General features: G+C 49.5%; 1 protein-coding gene across 1 annotated transcript in view; it reads right to left on the bottom strand.

Annotated features, from left to right (window-relative positions):
- The window catches only part of GNAO1 (G protein subunit alpha o1), a 78,568-nt gene extending 67,224 nt beyond the window's left edge, over positions 1-11,344 (bottom strand). The window contains exon 1 of the mRNA XM_018082564.3: positions 11,207-11,344. Within this exon, the coding sequence (XP_017938053.3) occupies positions 11,207-11,248 (42 nt within the window). The 5' untranslated portion in view covers positions 11,249-11,344. The remainder of the gene's footprint in view (positions 1-11,206) is intronic.
- Positions 11,345-27,250: the final 15,906 nt, after the last annotated feature.

The raw sequence follows: 27,250 nt of genomic DNA, 5'->3' as shown, positions 1-27,250 counted from the left end.
TCCTGAGGAAGGCTGGGGAAGAAGGTTCTTCCTTTGGAGCACAGCAGCTGCTGGCAAGTGGGAGGGAGCAGGATGGGACCCTTTTTCCTTCCCAAACCTGTAAAGAGTTATTTTGGAGATGTAAGTCTGCTTGTGTCTTCTCTCTCATTACTGGATACTCCTCTCCTCTGTGCAACACATTCTCCTCCCATCCCTACTTGTAAAACCTCTTCAAACTGGAAGCCATTTCTCTGGAGGACAGTCTTGCTCCTGTTTTACTACCAGGCTAACTGAAGAGTAATTGGTTGTAGTCAACACATGACCCAGGGGCCTGGATACCCAACAGAACATCTGTAAGGTGTATCCAGCAGGTAAGACTGAATTACTACCCCCTTTCACATAAAGGAGCAAACATCTGCTCAGGGAGTTTTAAAATGCAGAAAGGTGGATAACAACCATACAGCCAACCCGAGCATTTACTGTGGGATTGCTCCTGTGTGTCACTTCATTCTCCATTCCCACCATCTCACTGTAAATCAAGAGTAATTCCTGTCTAATCAATGGAGTTAATGTAGTCTTAAACCAATCTATAGGAAAATGAGGACTTAATTATAAATAGCCAACCTAGGGGAGTTATTTCTTAGCCAGGGAAAAGTATCTAGCAACAGTCATGCCATCAGCACAGATACAATATGCTGCAAACCAGAAACTCCTGTAGCCCTGGAAAACCAAGAGCACGGCAGAAAGGAGGAAATTTGCTCAAAGCCTGTGATTTCCTTTGGCTCCTGAGTGGGTTTTGGCACTTGGAAGGGATGTGCTGTGGTGCCTGGAGCGATTCCTGGAGGATGTGACACAGATGTGGGGAAGGATGAGGCGTCCTGGGGCCCCCAGTGACCATCTATCAAAACCCCTAAACCAGACATGGGCTAATGCACTTGTCCTGCACTTTCTTCCTCCCCATTTTCTCTCTCTGGCTTTGACCACAAGGCTAAACATTGGGTGCAAAATGATACTGTTTTACAGCAGCTCTTGAGGCTTTGTTGTTTCTAATCTTCATCTGGAGGTTGATTCTCTCCTTCCTCTTAATGAAACGCCAAAAACTCCTGCCCAGCAGTCCTGAGCTGGGTGAGTGGCATCCTTGGGCTCCTGCAGCCCTGGGTGAGGCACCCTCACATCCCCTTCAGTGGGTAAGGCTGAGGTCAAAGCAGTAATCACAGCTGTTAATAAGTTCCCCTGTGGTACCTTTAATCAGTTATTACCAAGGTACACAGTACTGATTAATAGCCTCAGTAAAACCTGTATTCAGGTAATAAAGTCTCCCTGTGTGACAGATTCTTCCACCATGCCCGTGACTGATGCAGTACAAGGGCCACATTGGAGGTGCTGCCATCCCCCTGTGCCCATGTGGGAGGGAGGGCAGCTGTCCCCAGGGAGCTGTGACACCCCTGTGACCCCCCTGGCTGACCCAGCCTGTGAGGAGCAGCCTTTGGAGGGACAGGATTCCCCTTGGGAGGAGCAGGAGCTGCAGGGCTTGGGCACATTTTACCTTCCCTAAGGGCAGGGACCAGCTGGGAGCTCTGTCTCCCAGCTCTGTCTCCCAGCTCTGTCTCCCAGCTCTGTCTCCCAGCTCTGTCTCCCTGCCTCAACAGCTCAGCAAAATTCCCCTTTTGGAAGGAGGGGACTTCACAGCCACAGGCCACGGAATGGCTCCTCTGCCCCAGTGGGTTGCCTTGTCTGGGCTAATTTCAGGGTGTGAAGGGCCCAGGCTGTCAGCAAGGCTTTCCAACACCTCCCTGCTGAGGTGACAACAAAACCTGCTCTCCCAGAGCCTGAGGCAGCCCAGCACCCGGGCTCAGTGTGCCCTGGGACCTGGTGCTCCTGCCAGGGCACGGGACATCGTGTCCCTCAGGGGCTGATTTGCTCTGGGGTCTGTGGCCAGAGTGGGCCATGGCAGGACAACGTTGTGTCCCGAGTTAAGAGCACCTGGTGTAAGCAAGGACTGTGTTCCCCATCCCTCCCCTCCCATGTGCCTGGGCACAGCAAGGCAGCTGCCCACACTCTCCTTCCTGCCTCCCAGGCTGTCCCAAGCCCAGCCTGCCTGTGGTCTTGCCATTTGGGAGCAAAGACTGCATTACCCCTCACCACAATCTGTGGATAGGCATCATACAACAGAGCCAAGGGATAGGTCCCTTCCCTTGTTTTACGCCTTTTTGTGAGTTATGCACCAGAGATCTGCTGAAGACCAGGGATACCCTATATAAATGTTTTCATTTTATGTCTGGAGACATTCAAATAATAGGAACATCATAGAAGGCATGCAGAAAACAAATATTTTAAATGGCATTCCTAAAACTGGTGAGTAAGAAGCGTGACTCAGCAGCGCTCCCCAACACTTCCCAGAAGAGATGGAAATAAATCCACTTAATAACTGACATGTATTTGAAATGTGCTGAGTAGTTTGTAGTTATTTGCAATTGCTGCTGGGAGAGCTGACTTGCAATCACACCTGAAGGCAGAATCCTGCCTGCACCAGGCTGCAGCCAGATGCAACCTGACCTTCAGTCTCAAACCTGGTAGTGACTTTCTGGAAGGACTTGAGTGAGTACCTGATCACCCATACAGGAGAAACACATGTAAGCATCTCTGAAGCTCTGCCATGTCAGTGTTTGACCTCAGTGCCTCAGTTGTGCAGCACATCAAATACCCAGATGTATTTTTTGTTTTGGCTTCCAGGCCCTTCAATCCCTTTATGGACAGAAAGGCTCCAGTGAAGGACAGACAGTGTCTGAGTGTTCACCAACACCAGATGCTCCCCAGGGCAAGGCCACTGCTGCCTGCCCCGAGGGAGCTGCTGAGCTGGGCTCAAATCCACCTTGGCCAGGCTGTGCCATCCACCAGGAAGGAGTGGACTGGGGTGTGGAGCCAGCCCTCACCTGACCCACATCCCACCCTGGATCCAGGCACTGCCAGGAACCTCCCTGGCATGCAACAAGGAGGTTTTCACCTCCTCAGGGCTCTGCTCCAGCTGAGCTCTTCTGCCAAATAGTTTTGAACACCTTGTCTTTTGTGTTGTCCCGCTCTGGTGCTTTGCAGGGGCTCCCAGAGAACCATCTTCCACGGGTATCCTGTGGGAATGGGAAGCAGCAGCCCACCTCTCATTAATTCACCCCTAGTGTCACAGTCCCGTGGCTGCTTTGCTCTCCCCTGTGTGCTGAGCCTTTCCCTGGCACAGCACCGCCCTGGCAGCCCTGACTGCAGCTGCATTTGAATAACAAATCTCACAGGGGAAGGCAGGCAGCCCTTCTTCCACGGAACAGGGTTGGGTGGGGTTTTTTTTTCTTCTTTTCAAACTAAAAATATTCGCTGCATCATCCAAAAAATCAGTATCCAACATGTAAAGCTCATGGAGGAAAAATACATCCCTGTCTCAGTGAAGAGAGAGCTTGCACACAAGGAGCAGAAAAGTTTAACCTCCCTATGGCCCAGGGTCTGCATTTTCACAGGTGGACAGGGGTGTTGGACAGTTCTAGGGGAGATGAGGATCCTTCTCAAGGATCCTTTAGAGGTCTTAGTGTTGTTCATTCCCCAGAAATCAAGCCTGAAATGGCAGTTGACAGCAGAAGCACCATGAAAAAAGCAGCATCTCAAAAGATGGATTAGTACCCAAGGAGGTTGTGTTTTCCACCAGCCAGGGAGCAGACAACACCAGGAGAACTCATCTGAGAAGCCACTCTCCTGGCAGCTGGCTGAAGAGGAAGGCAATACCCATAATTTAAAAATCACCTTTTGGGTATTTCCTATTTTCACTGATTCTCTCATATATGAATGTCCTCAGACCTCTCTTATCCCTCCACTCTTCTAATTCCCAAAGGGATGAGTGGCCCTTCAAGTGCAGACTGCCCTGATCTCTCTGGATGCCATGGAGAGAAGAAGAGGAAAAGCACTCTGAGCCCAAGCCCATCTCCGACCGGAATTCCCCTTCCTGGCCCCAGTGACTGCTGCCTTGTCCTCTCACTGTGTCTCTCTGGGAAGATGCAGGCACCATCTTCTTTAAAGCCCTCTTTAGGTGGTGAAAGATGTGATTAGACTCAATCTGGAGCTTGGAGTTGGGGTGAGGTGACTGGGATCTCTCTCTTATCAATGATCCCCTGAGACATCTCTTTATCTCTTCTGTTTTTCTTCAAAAGAAAATTAAAAGGCTAGTTTTAATTGATGGCATCTGTTCTGGTCAGTGCTTCTGTAGGATGTTTAGCTATAAAGCTCATCTCAGAATTGGGAAGACAGCATGGACAGCAAGTATCACCAACCCACAGTGCCTGGCTGATGCCAAGTGCTCACCAAAGAAACACATCTGAGAAGCATTTTAAGGTGTGACCACATCTCTTACTCTCATCTGGCTCACTTAGAAATGATGTTGAAGTGCTTTGCAATACTTTTTTTCTCTAGAAATGTGTTTTTTAGGAACAGATTTCTGGCTGCACAGAAGGACTGGAAGACCAGGTGAACTTCTATTCCACCCCGTCCTCTGACTGCTGCCCATTCACTGCCAACCCACAGTGTCTGGGAGAACCCAAAAAGCAGACCCAGTGTTTCCTTCCAGTGAGGGTTAAAGTGTTGCTGTGCCAACACCATGGATATCACCCTGAAACAGGACCAGTGTGAGAAACATCCTGCTGGCACAAACATCCTGCTGGCACACCAAAGCTGGGCAAGGTGGCCCCTCCCAGCGAGAGCCCTCCCCACCACCCACCCTGCCCTGCCTCCTTTGGGCTCCACTGCAAGAGGCCTCTTTTCATTCTTTAGGAATCTGAACTAAAACTGGGGAAGTTGGGGTTTTTAGAGCTCCTGTGAGTGATTGACAGTCTTCTGCTGGAAGAAAGGTTCCTGGTACTGCCTCTGGGTGCAGTGCTGTCCGTGCAGTTCAGTCTCTTGCCTGGAGCACCCAGCTGCTTCTACTACTACTACATTTTCTGGGCTGTTTCTGTTTGTCCCCATCTCTCCCCTTTTCCTATGAGCTGATATCACCTCCCTCCCGAAGCCTCCCTGCTCACAAGCACTGTCACACATTTGCAGAAGCCTGGGGTTCTGACTGTTGCTCATCATCACTAATGCAGCCCTGTAAATAGCTGTAATCTGGGCAGTGCCAGAGTTGAGATCACATTTTAGCCCTAAATGAATTGCCAGTTTTCTAGTGGAATTACCCAGGTTGGAAAGGAGGACAGACTGCTGTCCTGAATAGCCTGAGCAGAACTCTACAGGAAGACTTGGCAGCCCCCAGCCCTACAACCTGCTTATTTAACTGCATGGCTCTTCTAGGCCAAATTCTGTGTGCAGGAGCAAGCCCTGATGTGTTCATAGCCATGACAGCAGCTGCTTTGCTCTCCCTTCTAATGGCTGTCTTTATTAGCAGCATGACTGCAGCAAGCCAGACACTGAATCTGGGGGATCATTTCTGCTCTGTGAGGATCACTGTGTGTTCCTGACTTGATGATCACGACTTCAGCTCACAGGAGCTGAAGGGGGCCAGGCTGTGCTGCTGCAGCAAAGCAGGGTCTGCTGGGTCCAGCCACGCATCTCAGCTGACTTGGCTGCCTCTCCCCAGGAGGCAGAGCAAAGGCATGGAAGGAGACCATTCCAGGCTGTTTCAGTTGGCACAAAGGGTTATCATGGACTGGCTTTGGGCTTTGCTGGTACTTTACTGTGATCATTTATTAGAGAAAGATTTTGTTTTTTCAGAGGCTCAAGACATTTCCAAAGGGGGAAAACACATTACTGTGATGTGGAAGGTGCAGCTTTTGGTTAGAGAGGCTCCAGAGGTGTTGCTGCAGGGCATGTGGGTCATGTGCCATGACCAGGCAGGCAGAGCTTACTCTGGGGTTTCCCTTGTTCTTTGCTGTCTCCCTCTTTCTCCCACACCCTCGTTTTGCAACAAAGATTCCCAATACATTGGCCATCTTGGCCAGCAATCACAAGCGTTTCTTGAACGAGCCAACCATCTCCCTGGCAACCAGGCAGGCTGCGACAATAACAAACGCTTTCCTCTCCTGTTTCCCACCTCTCAAGAAATGCCCTGCCTTTTATTTGTCCCCACTGCTCAGAAACACGAATGATGGCAACTGAAATGCACCTCGTGGAGGGACCCAGAGGGAGGTGTGTGAGAAAGATGACTTCAGCCTTAATGGAAAAGAGTGACAGACCTTTAGGAAGGGCAGGCTGAAATGTTGGTCCTGGACTGTCACTGGGATATTTGTAATGGGTCTGAGACCAGCAGAACCAGTACAGCAGGAATGATTAAATAACTTCAGCTGCAGCTGGACATCCAGACAAATGCTGACACCAGGCAAAAATGGGGTGTCTAAAGCCACCCCTTTATTCCATTTTCCCTTTTCTCCCACTCCATCCTGCTCTTCTACAAAGCAGCCCTAAGTTATGCCTCACCATGGTGACGTTCTCTTTGCTCACTACAGCAGATCAGCAAGGGCTGGCTGCATCCTCAGGAAAGCAGCACAAACCCGAGAATACTGTGTCCATCCCCCAGATGACCCAGCCAGCTTCCTACCAGCACAGCAGCGCCTCATTAACCTCCCCTGCCCTCCCCAAAGTTATTAGCAGCCTTTTTGCATTTCTGAGAGAGCTTGGGGTAGGGACACGCAGCAGGAGCCAGCTGGTCTAAACAGATACCTGACTGAAATGAAGTAACATCCACAAATACCTTGAGCTGACAAGTAGAAAAATCCAGTTACACAGGAGCAGGTCTTACAAAAGAGATCCCCTCCCACACTGCTCCCCTCGAGTGCCTGGAAGGCAGCGGGTGACAGTGGCTGCAACCCTGCTCCTGCCACTGCCAAGCAGGAGCAGGAGGAAGAGGGCTGCTCCTAAAACCCCCTTTCAGCACGAGCAGAGGGGATGGGGCTGGAGGTACCGAGTTTCTGCAGACACCTCACTGTTCAGAAGCAGTTTGACGTGGCCCTCTTTGCCAGCCACCTCGGGTGGGCTGCTCAATCACACCACAGACATTTTTTCACATGCTACTAGCCAGTATTTTAAAATGTCCCAGCACGTCTTTGTTTGGCTCTCAGTGCAGGAGTTACAGGCTGTACGCAGCAGAAGGTCACCACAGACACATTTTGCTACAAAGTCCGAAGGAAAAATGAAACTCTCTATCAAAATATTTTAACACTTTAGCAGCTTTTTAGTTTTCCCTTTCATAGCTGAAGCAGACACATGCCCAGACTCACATGGGGAAAAAAGTTCACTGTGAAGGTCACTGCCTGCCACCTCCAGACCCCAAGTGCTGGCCCTGTGACCTGCCACCTCAGACACTTGGATCTGAGCCACGCAACTGATATTTGGATTCTCTGTTGAGTAATTTCTGAAAAGTTTCAGCCTGTTTCTGTCTGGTTTATGAACATAAGAGCACACTCCACAGCTGTTTCCATACCACCCTGCATGGGGCAGGGTGTCTGCCTGGGCAGGCTCGTTGCAGGCAGGGACCAACCCCTCCAACCTGCAGACACCCCCAGCTCCCAGCCTGGCTGCAGCTCTGGCATCTATCCCAGGTGGCATTGCATGGGCTACTTTTCCAAGCAGCTTCTGGGGTCAGCACTGACCCACCCAGGAAGAGAATTTATACTTGTTTTGGTTGGGATTTCTGAAGCCAGACTTTGGAAACAGCTCTTCAAACAGAGATACGAGAATCCATTTTCCCCTGCCCTTCCTGCTTGGTCACTTCCAAACACGTGGACTGGCTTCTGGATTCCTGGCTTCAAACCTCCATTTCCCATTTGCTCTGCCTGGGTACACTGAAATGGAATCAGTGAGGAGCTTGTTTTATTAATACATTTGCACTTTAGAGGACCATTTAATCCAGAGGCTACACGTTACAGCCTGACTCTTTCCTGCCTGTAATCTGATTATAAAGGTAAGGACTGAGCAGTGCCCTACAGACCAGCTGGAGGGTCCTGAGTAGGCAGGCCAGACTAAGCCTCTGCCCCTCTTGCTGTGTGTAAGCCCTTGGCTCCTGGGGGACCCAGACTCTGGGAATTGGTGGCCCTGGAGATGAGGAGCCCCTCGGATGCTGCTCCTCCCGCCGCTGTCTCCCGTCTCCTCACCCACTGCTCCTTTCTCACCCTCCCTCTTGCAGCACAGAAAGGATTTGTGACTCTGCATTGCACAGCTCTTCTGGAGTTTCCCACTGACCTTCCCTGCTGTGTGCAGTGACAATGTGCCACGAGCTGGCAGGATGTGCTCCTGCCTCCCTGCGCTGAAGGACACGGGACAAGGACCTGGGTGCTGCCCACAGGCCATGAACCTTCCCTGAGCCAGGCACAGCTGCAGGGAACCTGCTGCCCTGGACAAGGAGCACACATAAAAATGAAATCCTACACGCAGACTGTTTTGTTCTTAACCTGGGGACAGGTCCTTGTCAGCAGAGAGGGTCAGCGAGACCCGGAGCTTCTGCTTTTTGTGATTTATTTTGTCTTTTTAGCTCCTATTTCCCACATTGATCTCACTTTGACTGCCAAAAGCTACAGGGTTTAGTCTGGGCTCTTCCCCCAGTCTTTCACTACTATTAGACTAAATGCTGGAGGTACAATTATGGGCAGGAGGAAAATGAGAACAGAGAGAGAGGATTTGGTTATTTTCCCTCAATAAGAACAACACAAATAATCTCATTCACATTTATTAACTAGGCAAGGATTTTTTTTCCACACTGAGCATGGTCAGGATGCCATTTGGGAGGGATACAGGGGCAGATGTGTCTCCCAGGAAGTGAGATAGGGGAAGTGGTAATAGCCAAGTGGTCCCTGGGGAGAACCTGTCCCAGGCATGTCCCCTCCTTTCCTGCTTGCTGAATCAGGCTTGAGCCACAGCCCTGGCTCCCCCTCCTGAGCTCTCTTCTCCTGGGGGCTTAAGTGATGAGTAGGGGAAAATCCCCCACTAAAAGATTTGCGTTGGAAACCCTTGGCTGAGGAATGACTTTTAAAATAGAAAAGCTTTGCTTGAAAAGGGATGAACCACGTAGCATAATACTCAACAAATCGCCTGTTTAATGGCCCCTCTTTGTAGCAGCTGTGCATTAATAACAAAAGCAGGGTAGCAGAAGCCATGTGCTTCTTTGTAAGATTAAAATAAATACTATTTCATGCTAATACCAGCAACTTTCTGTGGAGGTGGCCTGAGAGAAAGGAGCCAAGTGGAAGATCATGGCCTGAGAGACTCAGTTTCCTTCCCCTTTGTCTGCTGCTGGATGAAGAAATATTTCTGCCATCTACAAAGGGAGCAGAGACTCTGAATCAGCCCCCCCAGCTGTGGGTTGGTTTGGAGTGGTTTGTGGCAGGCTGGTCTGACACAGCCAGCAGGACAGCAGTAACTCCTCCAGGACTACATACCTTAGGGGAAACTAGGCTGGGGAGAGCTCCATCTGACTTGCTTTCACTTTGCAAGGTGTAACACTGGACCCCTACAGCCACACAACACAGACTGAAACAAGAGTGGTTCACACTGATGTGAGGACAGACCCTTCCATCCTGAGGACAGCACAGCAGAGGAGCAGGTTGCCCACAGAAGCTCCATCCTTGAAGGATTTCAGACCCAGCTGGGTAGAGCCCTGAGCAACCTGGTTTGACCTCCGAGCTAACCTTGTCTGAGCAGGAGGCTGGGCTAGACCCCTCCTGAGCTCCTCTCCAGCCCCATTTATCACATGATCCCAGGGACATTTGGAGTCTTTTCCATCGGAATATGAACGAGCACGACATGTTGTGCAGACCAGCACCCCACCTCCCGTTCCTGGCAGTGCTGATGACAGCTCTCCCCCTCCCCCTGGCATGCTGTGCCAGGCCTGGCACTAGAGCAGTGATGAGCTTTCCCTCCTCACGTTGGGACTTCGGCAATTTTTAAAAAAAAAAAAAAAAAAAAAAGAAGAAATTTTATATTTTAATACTGTCTGCCACAGACTGTTTATCAGACACGGAGAACGATTTGTTTCTGTTTTCCTGGGCACAGGTTTTTAGCTGAGACGAGATACGTTGCCTTGCTGAGAGCTGAGTCACCCAGTAATCAACAGATTAATGTGTTGGGTTGGGAGCCATCAGCGTTAGCTCTCGGCAGCCTCACAGGAACTCCATTAGGGGATCGGCTCCACCTTTGGGACAGAAATGTCTCCAGGATTCAGGAGAAAATCCCCAGATGCAAAGAAATCAAAATACCTCTTTGCAACCGGGAGAAATAAGGCACCTCTCCATGCAGTGACACCACAGCGGGATTTTGGCATCCCTGCTAGTGAATGCTTCTATTATCAACCCTCAGATAAGGAGTTGGGGGTATGTCATACATCTGTCACTTGAGAGCTACCTAAAAATAGTCATGGCAAACTCAGTGGCATATAGGACTTTGCTTTTACCTGGGCTTAAATATGAAATTATTTTATTTCCAGTGAAACCAAGTAGTTTTACTTTCTCTGGGATGGCAGCATGCAAAAAGGGAGGTCTTGACTCCTCTCGAGGGCTCTGGGTTTCTCTGTGTGGGCTTGGTCTGAGCCAAAAATGCAAAAAGGCAAGGCAGAGGCTGGCAGGGGCACCTCACAGAGGAGCCACTGTTTAAAAATAGAGAGCTGGTGAAAGTAACCACAGAGCAGCAACTGTAAAAGGGCAGGCTGGCCTAGGTGTGTGGCACCAGAGGCTGCCAGGCATCACATAGCTGTTCTGATAAGACACATGCCAATGCTGCTGCCTAAGAGCCTGTCCATACCAACCTCCCTGAAGTAAAATATCTCCTTGTTTTCATGGGAAGTTGCTGTTTGGGTACACTTAAATGGGGGATGTGTGAGTAAAAGCCAGTCGAGCCCCAATCAAGTCAATCCTAAAAGCTTTCCTACATGAGCATGCTGGTGGAAGGGCTTGGAACAGCAGCAAGGCTTCCATGCTTTCCCTGTTTCCCCAGGTCTGTGGGTACCTCTGTCCAGGCCACCCCTAGACAGCAGACTGGTGTTTTGCCCTGGCCTGGCTGGTGCCAGGGCATGAGAGAGCGTGGCTGTGGTGACACGGGGCTGCCCTTCCCAGCGCGGGGGCACAGATGGAACACGAATGGAACTGTGCCTCTGTTGGTGCAACAGGCACACAGTGGGGATGGAAATATCCTCCCCTCCCTCCTCTTCCCTCCAAGGTACTGAGACTGTGCCCTGCAGGTGCCCAGCTGCCTGTGCCCAGGCAGGGTGACTGTCACTCACCCGTCGCTCCTTGTCGCCGTACTCGATGCCCAGGGTGTCCATGGCACGGACAATCGCTGCCAGGGACTGGATAGTGTTGCTGTAGACCACTGGCTTGTACTGCTTCACATCTTCCCCAGAGAAGCCATCCTCGTGGATGATCCTGAAGAAAATGCAAAGGACAAAAAACTCTTGAGAATGTAATTTCAGCGGGGGAGACATTCAAAAGGCAGCTGTGCCCTTCCTGAAGAGCACATCTGCTCGCTTGATTTGCTTAATTTAGTCAGCATTTCTTTTTAAACCTTTCTGGTTGTTCACCGGTAGTGTCTGAGCCCAGTGCTGGAATTAGCATCCCTTTTGCTCTCCCTCAAAGAGGTTTTCTGCAAGCACTGGAACCTGGAGCACCTTGTGTTCACACGCTCACTGGTCACAGGGGGGAGGTTTCCAGATCCCAAATTACCTTCCCAGTCAAGGGCTATGGAAATATGTTCAGTGCTTATAGTGACCACCAGATCAGATCTTAACCACTGAAACAAATGATAGAAACCCCTATTTCTTGTCTAGTCCTTTTAACAGGAACTCCTGAGGTGCCTTATGGAAGGAGCTAGAGTAGAAATACCCCAGGTACGCCTGGAGACACAGCATGGAGAGGGGAAGTGACTTAGTTATGTAGCATTTAAAGTATTTGCAACCCTCCCCATCTCCTTTGCCCTCCTTCCTTCCCCTTTAGAAACAGTGCTGGGATTTTTGTTGCCTCAAGGTGTGCTGTGTTATCCCTTCCCAAAGCAAGATGGGAACAGGACCCCCAGTCCCATCAGCTCTGCACACAGGATGCTCCGTGCCTTGGCCTCTGTTAGACTCCACAAAGGAACTATGTGGAGTGAGTCCCAAAACTATCTGATGGAGGGAGTTCTTGCAGTCCCTTGCTCAGATCAGAAGACTGACCCCTGTAATTTGTTCATCTCTAAGTAACTCTAGAACTAAGCCTGGACGTGTCTAGAAAACAGCTAGGATTTGCAGAGCTAATTGTGTTTGACAATTCTTCCCAGTGAAGACATAAGTTATGATCCTGTCTTAAATGTCAGAAGAGAGGATGATCTGCTTAGCTAAAATGAAATCCTTGTTTGCTCATCCTCAGATGTCCCTGGACAACAGAGAGTCTTTCAGTAACAGATCTGGTCGCTGAGAAAACCAAGCACCCTGTCAGGAACAGGATTTTTGATGCCTTTTTTTCTAAACCAGACACACACAACTGAAGGTCCCGAGCAGTGCTGGCACCTCCCAGGGGAGAGGGAGCACTGGTGGGGATCACCATGAGCTTGCCATGGATACAGTGCTGGGATGGAGGGCAGGGCTGGATGCCAGCCCTGTGTTATTAACAGATGACTACATGAAGAGCAAGGCTGGTAGAAACATGCTGACCAAGACAAGAGATCTCCTTCCCCTGGTGGGAAACTCACAGAAAGGTTTCCTAACACAAAGTGACTGACTCTCTGCTGTCCCCACCACAACCTTGGCTCACTCAACACTGAACACTCAGCTCCTGGGAAGAGCTGCTGAACAGCCCCTGAGTCGCAAAAAAATATGACTACAAGCAAAGACAGCCTCAGACAGACAAGAATTCAAATTATTTGGTGACTAGGAAACTTTTAAGCTACTGATGTGAGGAACTAGGCAGAGCCCTCTGTGGGGGTACCCTCCAGGAAAGGGGAATGGTGCTGGTGAGCTGGAAACAGCACAAGGAGCTGCTGGTTCACCCCACCTAGGCTGAGCTGAATAGGGGTGGATGAAAACCTGTCTGACTTACTAAATCCAGACTTGCTGATTTGTCAAAGCTAGTTTGGATTTTGATGGAGTTATGGGCAACAGCAGACCTTGTACCCTGTAGCTTTGATTTTGCACGAGTCCAGTGCTCGTGCCGAGGTTTGGAACAGCAGCATTGGAGTAACAGGGAAGGAGTGGGGGGCAGCAGAGCTGTGTGTCGACACTGGATCTCATGGGTCATTCACTGGTACTCAGACAAAGTTGCTGAACTTCTGGGAAATGTGTTCTTTGCCAAAAGCTGCAGTCAAACCTGAAGAGTTATGGTTGGCACAAGGCACAAGGACCTGCATCAATCCTGTTTGAATCCAAGGGAGACTGTGCAGCACCGGTTCCTCCCAGCTATGAGCACGGCAGCAAGAAGCTCAGCAGAGCAGGGGCCCCAGGGGAGGCAGGCAGGCAGTTAGCAAAAGCATCACCAGGAATAATTCATTCGTTCTGGTTGGTTGGCTCAGGGCTGGATTTTGGACGAGCGAGACTAAATGTTGGTTTTCGGGCAACTAAGAGAAGAAAATATAAGAGGGGGAAAAAAAAGGGTGCGATCAGGCACAAGGGGCAGTGCAATGGCTCAAGAGGATACTGCTGGAATTTGTTTGGTCCAGCTGCTGGAGGAGATGGAAGTGAGCCCACACCTTGGGCTGGCTTTGTTTCTGCCTTTCACTGACAGACATCAACTCAGGAACTGAGAAGGTAGAAAGAGGGCTGAACATCTGTATGGGGAAAGAGGTGAGCTTTGGTCCTCCTTGGAGTTTGAACTGTCTCTGGCCTTGTGCCTGACATTTTCACTTCTAAATACTGCAAGCCAGTAAGCTCCCAGTCGAGTACCAGGGCTCCTTGTGCTGAAGGGGCAGAGTTAAGCCATGGAGAGTGGCTCTGGGATCCCTCAGGGAACACACTGCAGCTGGGCAACACACTGCCACTGTTCAAGGCACAGGCATAAAAGTGTTACTTTTAAAGGGGGCAGAAAGAGAGTGGAGACAAAACACCCCAATTGTTCCTGTGTGAAATCTCTCTGGGAATGCAGCCACGGCGACTGAGAGCAGCCCTGCGGGTGCCAGTGTTGAGTTCTGCTGTAGGAAGTACCTGTGGATTAATCAATCACACAGTTAGCCCATTACCTAATATTTGAGAGAGCAAATCCCCACTGACTCCCATTCCACAGCCTGCTAGGACACCATGAACTGGTTTATTGTCCTATATGCTTTTTGCAAACGTTTCTCCATTTGCTTGCCTTGGCCATCCAATGGCTCAAATGCTGTAGCAGCTTTTTCCACAGCCCTTTGGAAATGTTCCTGCTGCCACTCACCCGTTTGGGATACACCTTTTTTTCTTGCTTGCTGCAGTGCTCTACTGCCTAGAGGACATTTAAAGCTCCAACACGGCTCCTGGGAGGTTTATTGCTCTGGGATGTGGCTTGAGCCAGCTCCTGTGCCACAGGACACAAGGGGCAGTGGGGTTTGGGTGCTGTAGTGAGCTGTGCCCAGTAAAAAAGTGTGGGAACTACCAGAAGTGAGCAGTGTGTCAAAACTGTAAAGACTTTCAAGGTTTAGGCAGGGTGGGCTACTCCTTAAGCAACCTGCAAATTGTGGGAACAGAGTGTTTTCAGCACCGAAAATGTGAATCCTCTGTTTTCTAAATGGCTTATATCTTTCTCTGTGTCTGAACTACAAACAAAACTGCTGCAGGCAGGTTCCTCTTTGCCACACCAAACTGATTCTCTCCAGGGCAAGGGAAGAAAAGGGATTTAAGAGGATCCCCAAGGGCTGTGGAAGGGGGAGAGAATGCTGTAATTTTAAAAAGTGATTCTGAGCAATTAAAAAGCCATTTCATTCACCAAGTGACTAATGAAACACCATGCTCTGAATGGAATGGTGAGAGACAACTGAAGCAACCTGATTGCCTAAGGTACCCATTAATGCCTGCTCCCCATCCCTCAGCTGCTAACAACAAACCCCACATGTTGCCACGTTATGCTGTTGTACTCCTGTCAGAATGGCAGGAACAGGCAGGTATTTGCAGGGGAAGATGGTTCCACCACAGATGAGATCTTCTGCCGTCCCCCAGCAAGTCATTAATCCTGAAGAAGTGCCCAGTGCCTCGGCGATTATTACTCAATTACAAAACAAATGAAATACTTGGAAACAGGGGGTGCATTCTGTGTGGCAGCTTGCTTTGGCTTCTGTTCAACAGAGCACTTACATGCCTTCAGCCCTGCACTGCAAACGAGTGCATTAGGAAGGCAAAGCCCGAGATGATGTTGCTGCCCCTCCCTGAGGACACTGCCCCAGCCGGGGTGGGACAGACCCCAGGACAGCTCCAGCACAGCAGGGACAGGGCTCAGCTGGGCACTGAGCCCAGAGCTGGGGGCTGAGCCCACCGAGGAGCCACTCTGCCCAGGTCACGTTCATCTATCCCGAAAACTTCCCGGAGCAGAGGCTGCAGCCCCCCTTGTCCCCTCACACCAGCCCCAGCCAAGCCATTCTGGCGCTTTCCATCCAGCTCTTCCAACCTGAGCCAGGCTTAGTGAATGCACTGGCACTTCCCTACCCCTTCCCCAGGCAGGTATCCTCCTCCTCTGTGAGGCACAGTGCCCCAGACTAGACCCAGGCCTCACTTCTCTAGCCTGCCAACATGGTTTGAAGGTGGAAGCCCCTCTCCCAGCTCCTCATCACTGCCAGGGGGAATGATGGATTTTCATCCATTTCCCACTGATGAAAATTTGAAGGAAGTTGGCCCCAGAGGAGTCCTGGGTGACAGAGTCCTCAGCTCTGACCATGAGCCACTGACAATTGTATTCTTTGGGAATGAGTTGTGCTACTCATCCAGTTTTGTGTGAGACCTGAAGTAGTTTTATCTGGACTATTTTTCCAGGTCATTTTATAAAAATCCAGTCGGATCATGCCAAAACCTTCCCAAAATCTAGATATGGAAGCAACTATTCCACTCCTGCTTCTGCTGAGAAATCAAATGAGGTTAGTTTAACATGCCTCATTTTTGTATCATCCATGCTGGATGTCACTTATCTCCCTTTTTTACCTCCAAGGTGCTTGCAAATTATTTGATTGATGGTTCAATTCTCTTGAAAGCTTCTAGAAGCTGACTGGTCTATAATTCTTACTCATCTTTCCCCCCTCTATATTTACAGATGAAGACCATGTTTACATTTTTTTCTTGTCTTCTGGTGCCTCACCTGCCCTCCCGGAGCCCTGGAGCAGAAGTGTTTGTATTCCTGAGGCGGCGCCTGTGTGTCCTAAGGAGTGCTTCAAACACGGCTGATCTGAGGACATTTAATCTTACTGGACTTGTCTTCCTTGTGCCAGCAGGAGGGAGGTGGCAGGCTCAGCAGTGGGGCTGGTGGACACCCCTGTTCCCCCTCTTGGCACCCTCCATCCCCTCCCTTGCACAGCCTCTCCTGTCCTGCCTGCCCCAGCCCTGCCTCACCTCCTGCCCCTCGTCACCGCTCCAGCACCTCCAGCCAGTGCCTCCAAAGTATTTCCTGCGGAATTCAGGGAACTTGGTGTGGCTTCAAACTGTCTGTGAAAGACACACATAGAGAATTCCAGCTGCCTACCAGAGAAAATAAATCCCATACTGTTTCTGTTTTACCTTAAGGTGATTTACTTTCAATCAGCGAGATGTTTCCAGCCGAATGAAGTTTTCCCATATCAGTGCACATCCCTACAATCACAGTGATGTGCCTGAAGAAAACCTGGCAAGGAATCACCAGGAGATTATTACACTCGAAGGGTGTAATGTAAATTAGGGGTCCAGTTTCCATAGGAGCAGTGCTGCCCCTCACCTTCACCTGGGCTAATTAAGGTAAGGAAAGGTCACTGCACAGCTTTCCTACAGAGCCTTGTGCCTCAGCCAGGAGTTTCAGCTCGTTCATACTGATACCTTCAGGGTATAGACTGATCCAAGGGGCATTTTACATGAAGAATCTCAGAACCAACCTGCATTCAAATCTGTTTTTGCTCAGCCAACTTTTCTGATTTTTTTTCTCTCCCTTCTTCCCCTCTTTTTCTTTCAAAAATAATCTTTTCTGTTTCCTAACCAGAAGCAGGCAGGCTATTCTGGTGGGGATGGGCAGAGCTCGAGTCAAAGGGAAAAAAATCTAATTCTGAAGAAAACTCTGCAACCTTTGTTTGCAAATGGGGAAAAACAGCACAAAAATCTGATTTTAATATGTAGGGAGCGGGGATGATCAGATTCTGATGGAAAATCTTCTGCTAGAGGTAATCAGCTACTTTAAATTTATTTTTATCTTGATATGAGGTTAAAAACTTTGTTTACAGGGGAGTTATGAAGCTAAATTCCAGTGATTCTCTTCTCACTCATTTAATAGCCTGAAATGCGATTAAAAACTCCTGGATTATGTTAAACTAAATCAACACAGATGCCCATGACCTTGTGTTTCAAAGACTGCAAAGGCACAGTTCAGACCTCCGTGACAGGGTGCAAATCTCTCTAAACTCTCATTCCTTTCCCCCCTGGCTGCACTTGAATGCCAGGCTGTACATCCTATTCCCACAAGACATTCTCTGAGATGGAGATTAAAATGACTGTTTGCCTACATGCCCATCTTTTCTGAGAGGAAAAACAGCTCCCCTAGTCAGGGTCATCTAAAAACTGCAAATGGAGCTCATTTTAAAAAGCATAATTTTTTCAACCTGGACTTTCAACACCGGTCCAAGAAACACTGATGGAGCCCTGTGACAGACTCCCAGCTGAGGAAGATCTCCTTTCTGGAGGAAATACCTTTGGGTCACTCAAAACCGAATTCTTACCACCAAAGTATTCCTTGCATGCAAAGATATTATTCTGACCGACCAGATGGTTCACGTTAAAAAATAAGCAAATCCATCAGGCGACTGAAACGCTGCCAGAACCTACAGCCCTGGAGATGGCTGAGCTCACTCCAATCCACTGCAGAAGTTTCACGGCCCTGTACAAGGCAGAAACATTCTTGCTCCTCTAAGGCAGTTAAATTTGTGCCTAATTTAAGTGTAAATTACTAAAATGTAAATTACTAAATGTAAGTCACCCTGATGCCTTCACGGCGCCTCTTTAGAGCCAACCATGTGCTTTTGCACCTTAACTGCTGGCCAAAAGGCTTGGAAATGATGTTATCAGAAGCTCTCCTGTGTCTGCTCAAAATAGGCATTGCTGCCACCTTGTATTTGCCCGTGGATGAGCAGCTCTTGAGCCAACCATGACTCTCTTCCAGACACGCAGGGGCCACACACGGCACCTTCCTCAAAACTTCTGGTTTCAGCTTGCTTTCAGGTATATAAAATATAGGCAGAATACTCTTCACTTCCAGTTTCATACAGACCTAAGCCAGAAACAAGTGCACCAAAGTGCACTCCCAGTGTGGTGCTGTGTCCCTGCAGCCCTGTGGCTCTTTGGAAGCAGCTCGTAGTCTTCTTTTAATTATTATTATTTTTTAATTGAGTTCTACATCAGTGCCTAATTTTGTCTTTGGGCTGTCTGGAAGGGTGATCCCTGCTTCAGTTGACTGCTGTGGCTGAGAAGAGAGATGACTTGCTGGACTGCCTGCTGAGGTCCCTGCCGTGTGTCCCTCATCCACTGGGGTGCTGGGTTGGTGTTTGCACCCCACATCTGGGATGCACCAGTGACCCTTCCCATCTCTGCTCTGTGAGCACTGCTTCAGCATTTACATTTTTAACAGGAAGCAGTGGAGTGAAATACTTTGTTTTTAAGTGTGTGTATAAAACAATTTCAAGAGTGTAAACAGTCTACTGCATGCTGAAAGTAATTAATTACTGCTGATGAATGAAAGACACTGGTTCTGATATTTCAAAAGAAGGCAAGGCTGAGCAGGCAGAGCAGTCAGCCACTGTGCTGGTACTCCACCCAACTCAGTAGGGACATAGTCATCCTTTGAAATTTAACACTACAAAGTCAGGAAAATCCCAGAATCCTTCAGGCAGAAAATACCTCTAAGATCATCGAGTCCAACTGTTACCCCAGCAGGGCCAAGTCCACCAACAAACCAGGTCCCCAGGTGCCACATCTATAGAGACATGTCTTTTAAATATGTCCAGGGATGGTGACACTTCCCTGGGCAGTCTGTTCAAATGCTTGACAACCCCTTCAATCCCTCCCAACATCCCATTTAAACCTCTCCTGGTTCAGCTCGAGGCTGTTTCCTCTTGTCCCACAGCTTACCCAGGACAATCAGCATCACCCACAGCAAGACTAACTGTGCACTGAGTCAGCCAGCCCAGTGATTTGGCCCACCTGAGTCACCCTGATGACAGTTTTTCCCTACAGAGATGGCTGGCCACTGGTCCCCAGAGGAGTCCTGGTCCCCAGAAGCACTGCTGTGACAGTGGCAGTACCAGTGAGCTCCCAGGCTCTGGGGAGCTGCTGGGAGGGCAGGCTGTGGGCTGGCTGCTGAGGTGCTCTGATGCACACGGGCTCTGGACCTGGCCCCCAGCGTGGAGCTGCAGGGATTTAGTGCCTGGCTCAGCCCCAAACCCAAACCTCAGCCCTTGCCCTCCAGCAGAGACAGTGGATGGCAGTGTGAGGGTGCAGTCAGGAGAAGGAAAACCCATCACACTTGCTGGTGCAGAAGAGACACACAGACCCTCTTTTTGCTGCCCCAGATCAATGTCTTATGGTCCCAAGAGGCAAATCTGCCCAGATGGGAAGCAAAGGGCTCAGGCAGGGATGAGGCAGAGGCTGCCCAGCCCCACAGGTCCCACACCGAGCTGGGAGTGGGGCAGACTCAGATTTTATGCAATGTCAGGCCACTGGTATAGTTTGTTTTTACTAAAATTTGCAGTTGGTTAACTTTGATAATGTGCCCTCTCCTGAGGCCTTAATATTAAGATCAAATATTGAATACCCTACATGCACCTAATTAGCTTTAATATGCATCCTGCTCGGCTCAGTAAGAACAGCAAAGAAACACAGTCAAAAACAATTAGACCACGACATTTTTCAATAAAAAAAACCCAGCTGGACTACACAGATTCCTGCAGCAGCATTTGCATTAGACAAGATTGCATTTTTCTGGGGAAAAAGCCTCAGAGCCAAAAGGGTTTCAAATAGCGCCGGTGGAGGCTGACAGCTGCATTCCCTTTTGTGCATTCCCAAATAATTCAGCAAAGGAAAAAGGGTTCCTGCTCCAAGTGACTTATCTCCTCAGCTCATGCAATGTGCTACATGGTCAATCTACTTTGTCCACGCTCGGCCTGAGACCAGTGAGATCCCCCAGGGAAAAAAATCCACCGGGCCGGTGATGACCCACATGAGAGAAATTCTCATTAATTCCTCAGTAATGTTACATAAGGTCATTTTGTTGAATTAAAATTATTGGGATTAATCCTCTTAAATGTTCTCTTAGATGCAAGGGGGATCCAACTGCAGCTGGATCATCCCACAGCTGGTTCTAGAAAGTCAAAACAGTGTTTTAAAGCCCGGTAATGGTTTTGTTAAATTCATCCCCTGAACAAGGACACAAAGCAGCTTTTTATGGCTTTTTTAGATCACTTACAACTTCTGTAAGCTGTCATTAACTATCATCAAAGCCTGAAAAATGAGGCAAATGGGTTCAATGTCAGTTTTACTGCCCAAACCTAAATAATATTTTTGGTTTCCCATCTGCCTCATCTGAAGTGTTTTGATAGCTGGAAGGTGACTTTGCCTTTCAAAACCTTCTCAGATGTTGCTCTCCATAACCAAATATTCTGTGGACAACAGAGGAAACGAGCCATGCACAGCCTCTTGATGGCCCCATGGATTTCATCCTCCCAGCCCAGTCCCACCATCAAATCCCACAGCAGGAACAGAGCAACCCTGTGTGTCTTACCCAGACGTTACAGGTCAGTGCACAGCTCTCTCAGGGGATCAAAGCAAGGCTTTGGTGGGATGTACCTGGTTCCTTGCCCTCATGTGACAAACCTGTCTTCCAAAGCCCTCCATTCTACTGAAATCCATTGGGATTGGGAGTTCCTCTCCTGTGTCTAGAGCTGATCTTTGCACAGTTGACACATTTTGCTGTGTGTCCTGGCTGTATTAGTGCTCATTAGGAATTGTGTGCTGTCATGAAAACACTCAGCTGAAATAAAAAGATGCTTTAAAGCAGCTTTGCTTTTTTGGGATATCAAATCTAGCAGCAACTGCCTTTCTGAGGCAATAATTGATGTGTTTGATTAGGTCTGGTGGCAGATGGTTTTTTTTCAGTACTTTTGATGTTTCCACACGTTAAGCTGAGAAGGAATCAATTCCGGGAAGAGCGATTATGCCATTCCTCGTATCCTGTCCATCTTCCCTGGCATGATTGCAGCTCAGGGGCCCCATCTCTGAGCAGTGTGCTTGCCACAAGCCCCTGGGTGTGCTGCCAAGCTGACATTAGCCTCCACTAATCTCAGCTCAGAGATCTTTGAGTCATGGTGTTCCCAGCTCTGCAATGTGCTGCCTTTCCGTCAGAGGATGTAATCAAGCAACACCCCACAGATCACAGTTCAAGGGACAGGATCTGGCTGCTGGGAAAAATCCCTGAAGACTGCAAGGGATCCTCCAACAATGGAAAATTTTGCAATCAAAATGGGGATGTCTGGTGTAGGTGTGATAGAAGCCCTGGGCAGAGGAACAGCAGTTTGGAGTCTCTCACCCCTGCTGCTGCAGGCTGCACAAAACCAAACCTTGCCTGTCTGACTGTTCCTTCTGGCAATGGGGCTGAAAGGTTTCTGCTGCCTGTGCTTACTGGAGCCCCGTGGAAGTCACTGCCTGCAGCTGAAGCATGGCTCTGATGGAGCAGGGGTAGGCAGCCTCCCAAAGGGAGCTGTGAGAGCCTGTTTGGGGCCCCTGTGCTGGTTGATGCCAGGTGAAGGGGCTGAGCCCTCCCAGCCTGGCTGCTCAGCCCTGCTTGCTGTGCTGGGGCTTTCCAAGCTGAAGACTTTGAGCTGAAACATGGCAGAGAGGGTGTTTTAGGAGTCTGCCCACGCTGCTAATAAGGTGTCACAGCAGAAAGGGGGTACGTTGCACTTGTGATTAATTACATGCATTTGGATATATTTAAATCATAACCTCTACACTACTTCAGGTTATCTGAAAGGAAGACAAATGCACAGCTTTTACAGCTTTCCCTGACACCTGCCACGAGGATTCAAATGACCCTTCTGGGACTCTCAAATGCAGCTGATGTTTAGAAAATACTGGTGGGGAACAAGACCTTGACTGGTCTAATTCAGTACGTGCATCCAGAGAGGTACCTTCCCTGTGGCAATGGGGGAAGGCCCTCAGCTCTGAGTCTCCCACCTAAAATTGCCCTGAAAAAGGTGAAGGAACAGTTTTTTCCAGTGTTTCCCCAAGCTTTTCAGCCAAGCTGTTCCAACACAACACGGTTTGAAAAAGGATTTAAGACCTTGGGCATCCCCAGTGCCTCAGGGCATGTCCTGGCACAGGGGACACCTGCTCTGGGGTCCCTCTGTGTGTGTCCCTGTGCTCCTGTCTCTCTGAGCTGGGACACCAGTCAGTGCCTCCCCGTGAGGCTGCTGGGGCACTGGGTGGAATGGGAGGGAGGGTGCTGCCAGGAGTGGAAGAATACAAACATATGCCACAGTGAATGCACCCACTGCCAAGAGACCACAAATGATTATTTGTCCTTACTCTGCAGAGTGAGCTGGCACTTTGTAACCAGATCCACGAGCTGTCCTGTGACCTCCCGGTGGCAGGGGGAGAGAGGGACAGGGTTCTGACTGGGAGAGCTCCTACAAAACCAGCAGACCAAGGGCTGGCCACTGGCAGGAACCAGAGGAGCTCCCCTGCCCCCCCGGGTGACTCAGCCACCCTGGTGGGATCCGTGGGTGCCCCTGTCCCCCGGGCACAGCTCTCACACACTCACAGGGGAGGCACAGGTCCCTGCACTTTCCTAGAGCTTCATGTCAGCCTTTGGCACAGCAGCTCCTGCCAGCAGAGAAAGGAGTGATCAAGAATCAAGTATCTGGGGTACCCTGGCCAGACACACTCTTCCATCTAAAGCCTGGCTCAGAGCCAGGCCAGCACTTAAGTTCTCCTTCCCAGGCCCATTCTCTGTTAATGGGAGCCCCAGGAGCACTGCACTACCAAGAAACAAGGCAGAGCCTGCTGGGAAGCCAGTCCCTGGGGAAAGCCATCCCAGAGCCCCTGGGGAAAGCCATCCCAGAGCAGCCTGGCACCTCTCCCCCTCCCCTCCTGTGGCCACCAGGCCCTGCAGCAGCAGCAGGTGCCCCTGGGTGGATGGTCTGTTCTGGTTCAGCCCTCCAGGCAGAGGCATGACTGAGAGCAGAGCACATTTGAATAGATGTGTGAATGTGTTTGCCCATCGTGCTGGGAAGCCACCGCTGCTGCAAACATCCCAGGAAATGAGTATATTCCTCCTACTGCTTTCATCAGTCTTCGTCATCCCCCATGTCCTTATCTTCAACTGAGAAATCCCTTATTGATTTAATTTGCAAATTTGCCTGTAAGCCTTTCCCAAGAGCACCTGAGAAGATGCCTGGCAGTTCAAAGTGACTGTCTGAACCCCCCTGTACAGCATCCAGCCAGATGCAGTAAATCTGCCTCGTAAGAAATTTCCTCCACATCTGATTATCAGAGTTTAAGCTTATCTCTAGTATTATTTTACTCTCCCTGGTGTAAATGATGACTGCCTTTCTGGAGAGGTGTGATTAGACTCGTAGAGGCTGAGGTGTAATGAGTGCAGACTTTTTGACTCTCCCCACCCACGTGGCAGGTGCACTGCTGGCATTTGGATGAGGCACCATTTGTATGGGGTAGACTTCTGTTTTTCCAAAAAGCATCTGGGAAGGCTTGGACAACTCATTAGTTTCTCTAGGCTTTCGAGTTTTCCAAACAGCACAAACCTTTCCTTTCCTCTCTGGCCAAGCATCCCTCCCTTCACCTGCAGGCCCAGGAAAAGAAACAGCTCCCAGCTTTGCTACTGTGAGCTCTAGGGAGGCAAGCTGGGAGCACTTGTGTCTTTTGGGGGATGTGGGTGGGAAGAAAAGGAAACAAATACAACAATGATCTAAACTTGGGAAACATGGGAAAGTTAGTGCTGATTTAGCATCTTACAGTCCTGCCAGTGTCCCCTTTAAACGAGATGATTGTAGCTCACTAATATCTATCTAACAGATTTACAACCTACAGGATAGGGGGAAATGCCTGATAAAAAGCAGCACCTAATCTATAAGCAGAGGCAACAGTGCTGAGTAACCTACAGCAAACAAGTGGCTCATTAACCAATCAATTGACAACTTGAATGCAGTAACTCCCACTGAACTGCTCGCTGCCCTGGCAGGATGCAGGCAGGGCTGGGGAAGGCAGGTGGGAAGGACAAGTCCATCCCCACTTGGGAAGGATTGGCACAGCTGTCTTTGCTTGGGAACTGGAGAGCTGGAAATCATATTTATCCCAACTAATGCCCAAACAAGAGCCTGAGAAAGGGGCAAGGGAATAGGGAAGATGGGAATGAGACTGATGAACCAGAGGTCCCCTGGGAAAACTGTTCTGTGAGCATCTCCAGGCCCAGGTACAGATAGAGCACAGCTGCTCCCTTCTTGGTGTCCTGGCCTCCTGGGGACTCCTGTAAGGTGGCACCTGCTGAAACTGCTCCAACAGGCCCTCCTGGGACCAAAGCACAGCGCCAGGGAAGGCTCCAAGTGTGGGCTGTGACATCCTGAGGGGCCCCCAGGCCTCACCTCACACCCTGGAGCCTGAGCCACACAGGAGCACAGTGTGGAGGTGCTGTCCCTGTCAAGGGATGGAGAGCAGACAGGTCTGTCCAGGCCAGCCAGGAGCACCTCCCATGGGCAGGACGAGTCACCTGGTGGGTCTCTGCAGCAGCTTGTGCCACATCCCTGCAGCCCCACCAAGCTGCTGGGGCTGCTCCACCTGGCTGATGGAAGTGAGGCTTCTATTGTTGTTCTTCACTGGGGGGGACCTCTCAGGGATCCCCAAGTCCCTCAGGATATCAGGGCATGATGTAAGATTGTTCCCTGCTCTTCATTCCTAAATTCTTGCTTTAGAAGCTCATGGGCAATGAGGCTTTCACCTCTTCTCCAAGAATAATAATCCACAGCAGAACACATTTCATCCTTAGAAATATTTCGTGCTGTCCAGTCGAAATTTATCTATTGACAAACTCCAAACCAGCTTCCACAATGTCATTCACACAGTTATTTTTAGTACCAGCGTTGCCAGCAGAAATAACAGGCCTGATGTGTTTCCTCCCCCCGCCTTAGAATGAGGCTTCTGAAATTATAGATGGGAGCACTAATTGAGTGCCAAGAATGCTACAAATGATTTGCACTGTTATGGAATCTGGTAGCAAACCAGCAGCTCCCACCCCACTTGCACGTGCAGTTATGCCACTGTCCACTCACACTGGCAGGAGTATTTGTCACCACAGCTTATGTCTGTTGCTAGAAACTATCCCTGGCAAGGAAGCATTTCACATTTTTTTACCCGAAAAGAACATTAATCTTAAGAACTTCTCCTCCCTTTGTTTTTCATTTGTGGTTCCACGGACATAACAGCACTGAAAGGAGTCCTTCGATCCCTTTGGTTTCTGTGGTGGGGTGATGGACTCATGCCCACGGTTCCTGGACTCCCCAGCCCACCTCCCAGTCCCACTCTGGACCAGCCCAGGAAGGCTTCCTTGCCAAAGTCATGCAAGCAACTGTGCACAGCTGAGGCTAAACTGTAACACAGCTACAGAGCAACAAAAGGAAAGAAAAGCTTTCTGTTCTCCAGTCATTTAAACAAATAAGATAAACAGCATTTCCCAGCCCAGGAAGATTATGTGTGGCTTTTGTCTCCCCTGTTTTGGTTTCCTGTGCTGAGCACTCACTCACCCATTCACAGTCACTAATGCCCAAGGCTCAGAGTTGCACTCCCTTGTGTTGATTTCCATGTGTACTTCAGGGTTTCTTTACATACCCAAATCCTCATTATCACTCTAAACCGCGGTAAATTACAGGAGCAGAGGGCTGATAAAAGTCCTCCTAATTCGAAGCAATAGTGAGCCTGTTACTACTGAAAGCACTGGTCCCTGGCTGCAGCACACCCAAGAATCGAGTGGGAGAAATAAAAAGAACCTGGCTGGTTAAACAGCCAGGATGGAAGGAAGTACCCAACAGCACAGGAGTGACACAGGTCCATTGGTGTGGGAGCACCGGGGCTGGGGGACCCAGAGGACTCATCTCAGAGGACTATTTCCACCTCACAACCAACAAGATTTCCTGATCATTCAATTCAGATCTCTCTTGTCCCCTCCCTAGTACTTTCCTGTCTCAACATACATATTTCTGGCTTATTTTTCTCTCAGTTGCCCCTCATTTCCTTATTTTACTCGCTCTCTTTTTCTAGGGGTGTGAATGTTAAAGTCAATCTTGGCTCACACAATGTCCCCTCTCACTACCCTGCTCCCTTCAGGAGCTGCCTCTGGCAATTTGCATCCTGCCTTCCATCAGTTTGTCCACCCAGGAACTCCCAGCTTCATGCAGCCTTGCAAACCTGAGGCAGCAGAAGGAATGGTGTCACATGGAAAGCAAACGTGACTCCAGCTGACAGTGCAGCTGGGGGGGAACCAGGGGCTGGATCCCCCAGTACCTGCCAGGGGATGGGAAGACATGAGGTGCTTCACGCTGAGTCCTCCCAGCACAGATTCCCCGGGCCCTGTGCAATCAGCCAAGGGCTGTTAAGTGCTGGATAGAAACTCTGCTGAAATCCGAGTGTCCCCAGTTTCTTACTGAAAAGTTGGATCAGGCCCTGGGAATGCATTTGTTTGTTTTTCCCTTGTCATCAGCCTGCCTTTGGCTGAGAGCTCTAATCCATTCGGGGAGGACCTGTTTATCTGTGAGAAAGGCAGCATTGCTGTGAAGAGGTAAGAGTGGGAGTGTGCTTCAGGCAAAAAAATGCAGATTATAGCCCCGCTAGTAATGAATTCAGCACAGAAAGAAAGAAATGCAGGCTGTTCTAATTTTCTGAATAGATGTAATTCCATTTTGTTCCCTGTGAGTCCCTTCGCTGACAATTGTCTGAGTGGAGGGAGGAAAAAAAAGGGTTCCAAGCAAAACACTTGTCCATGAAGGATGTTATTAAAATGTCCTACTTGAACACTGGTGCTCTGCAGGCCAGGGTTGCAGAATACAAGCGTTCCCTCTCCCTTAGACAAGCTTTGTCTAAATGCAGAATGTTTGTCAATTATTTTCCAAAAGCACAATTGCT

The sequence above is a fragment of the Manacus vitellinus genome, unplaced genomic scaffold, assembly GCF_001715985.3.
Source record: "Manacus vitellinus isolate BGI_N305 unplaced genomic scaffold, ASM171598v3 scaffold_10_pilon, whole genome shotgun sequence".
NCBI classification, from domain to species: Eukaryota; Metazoa; Chordata; class Aves; order Passeriformes; family Pipridae; genus Manacus; species Manacus vitellinus.
The sequence above is the reverse complement of the archived record's forward strand: the minus strand, read 5'-3'. Positions and strand labels throughout refer to the sequence as shown.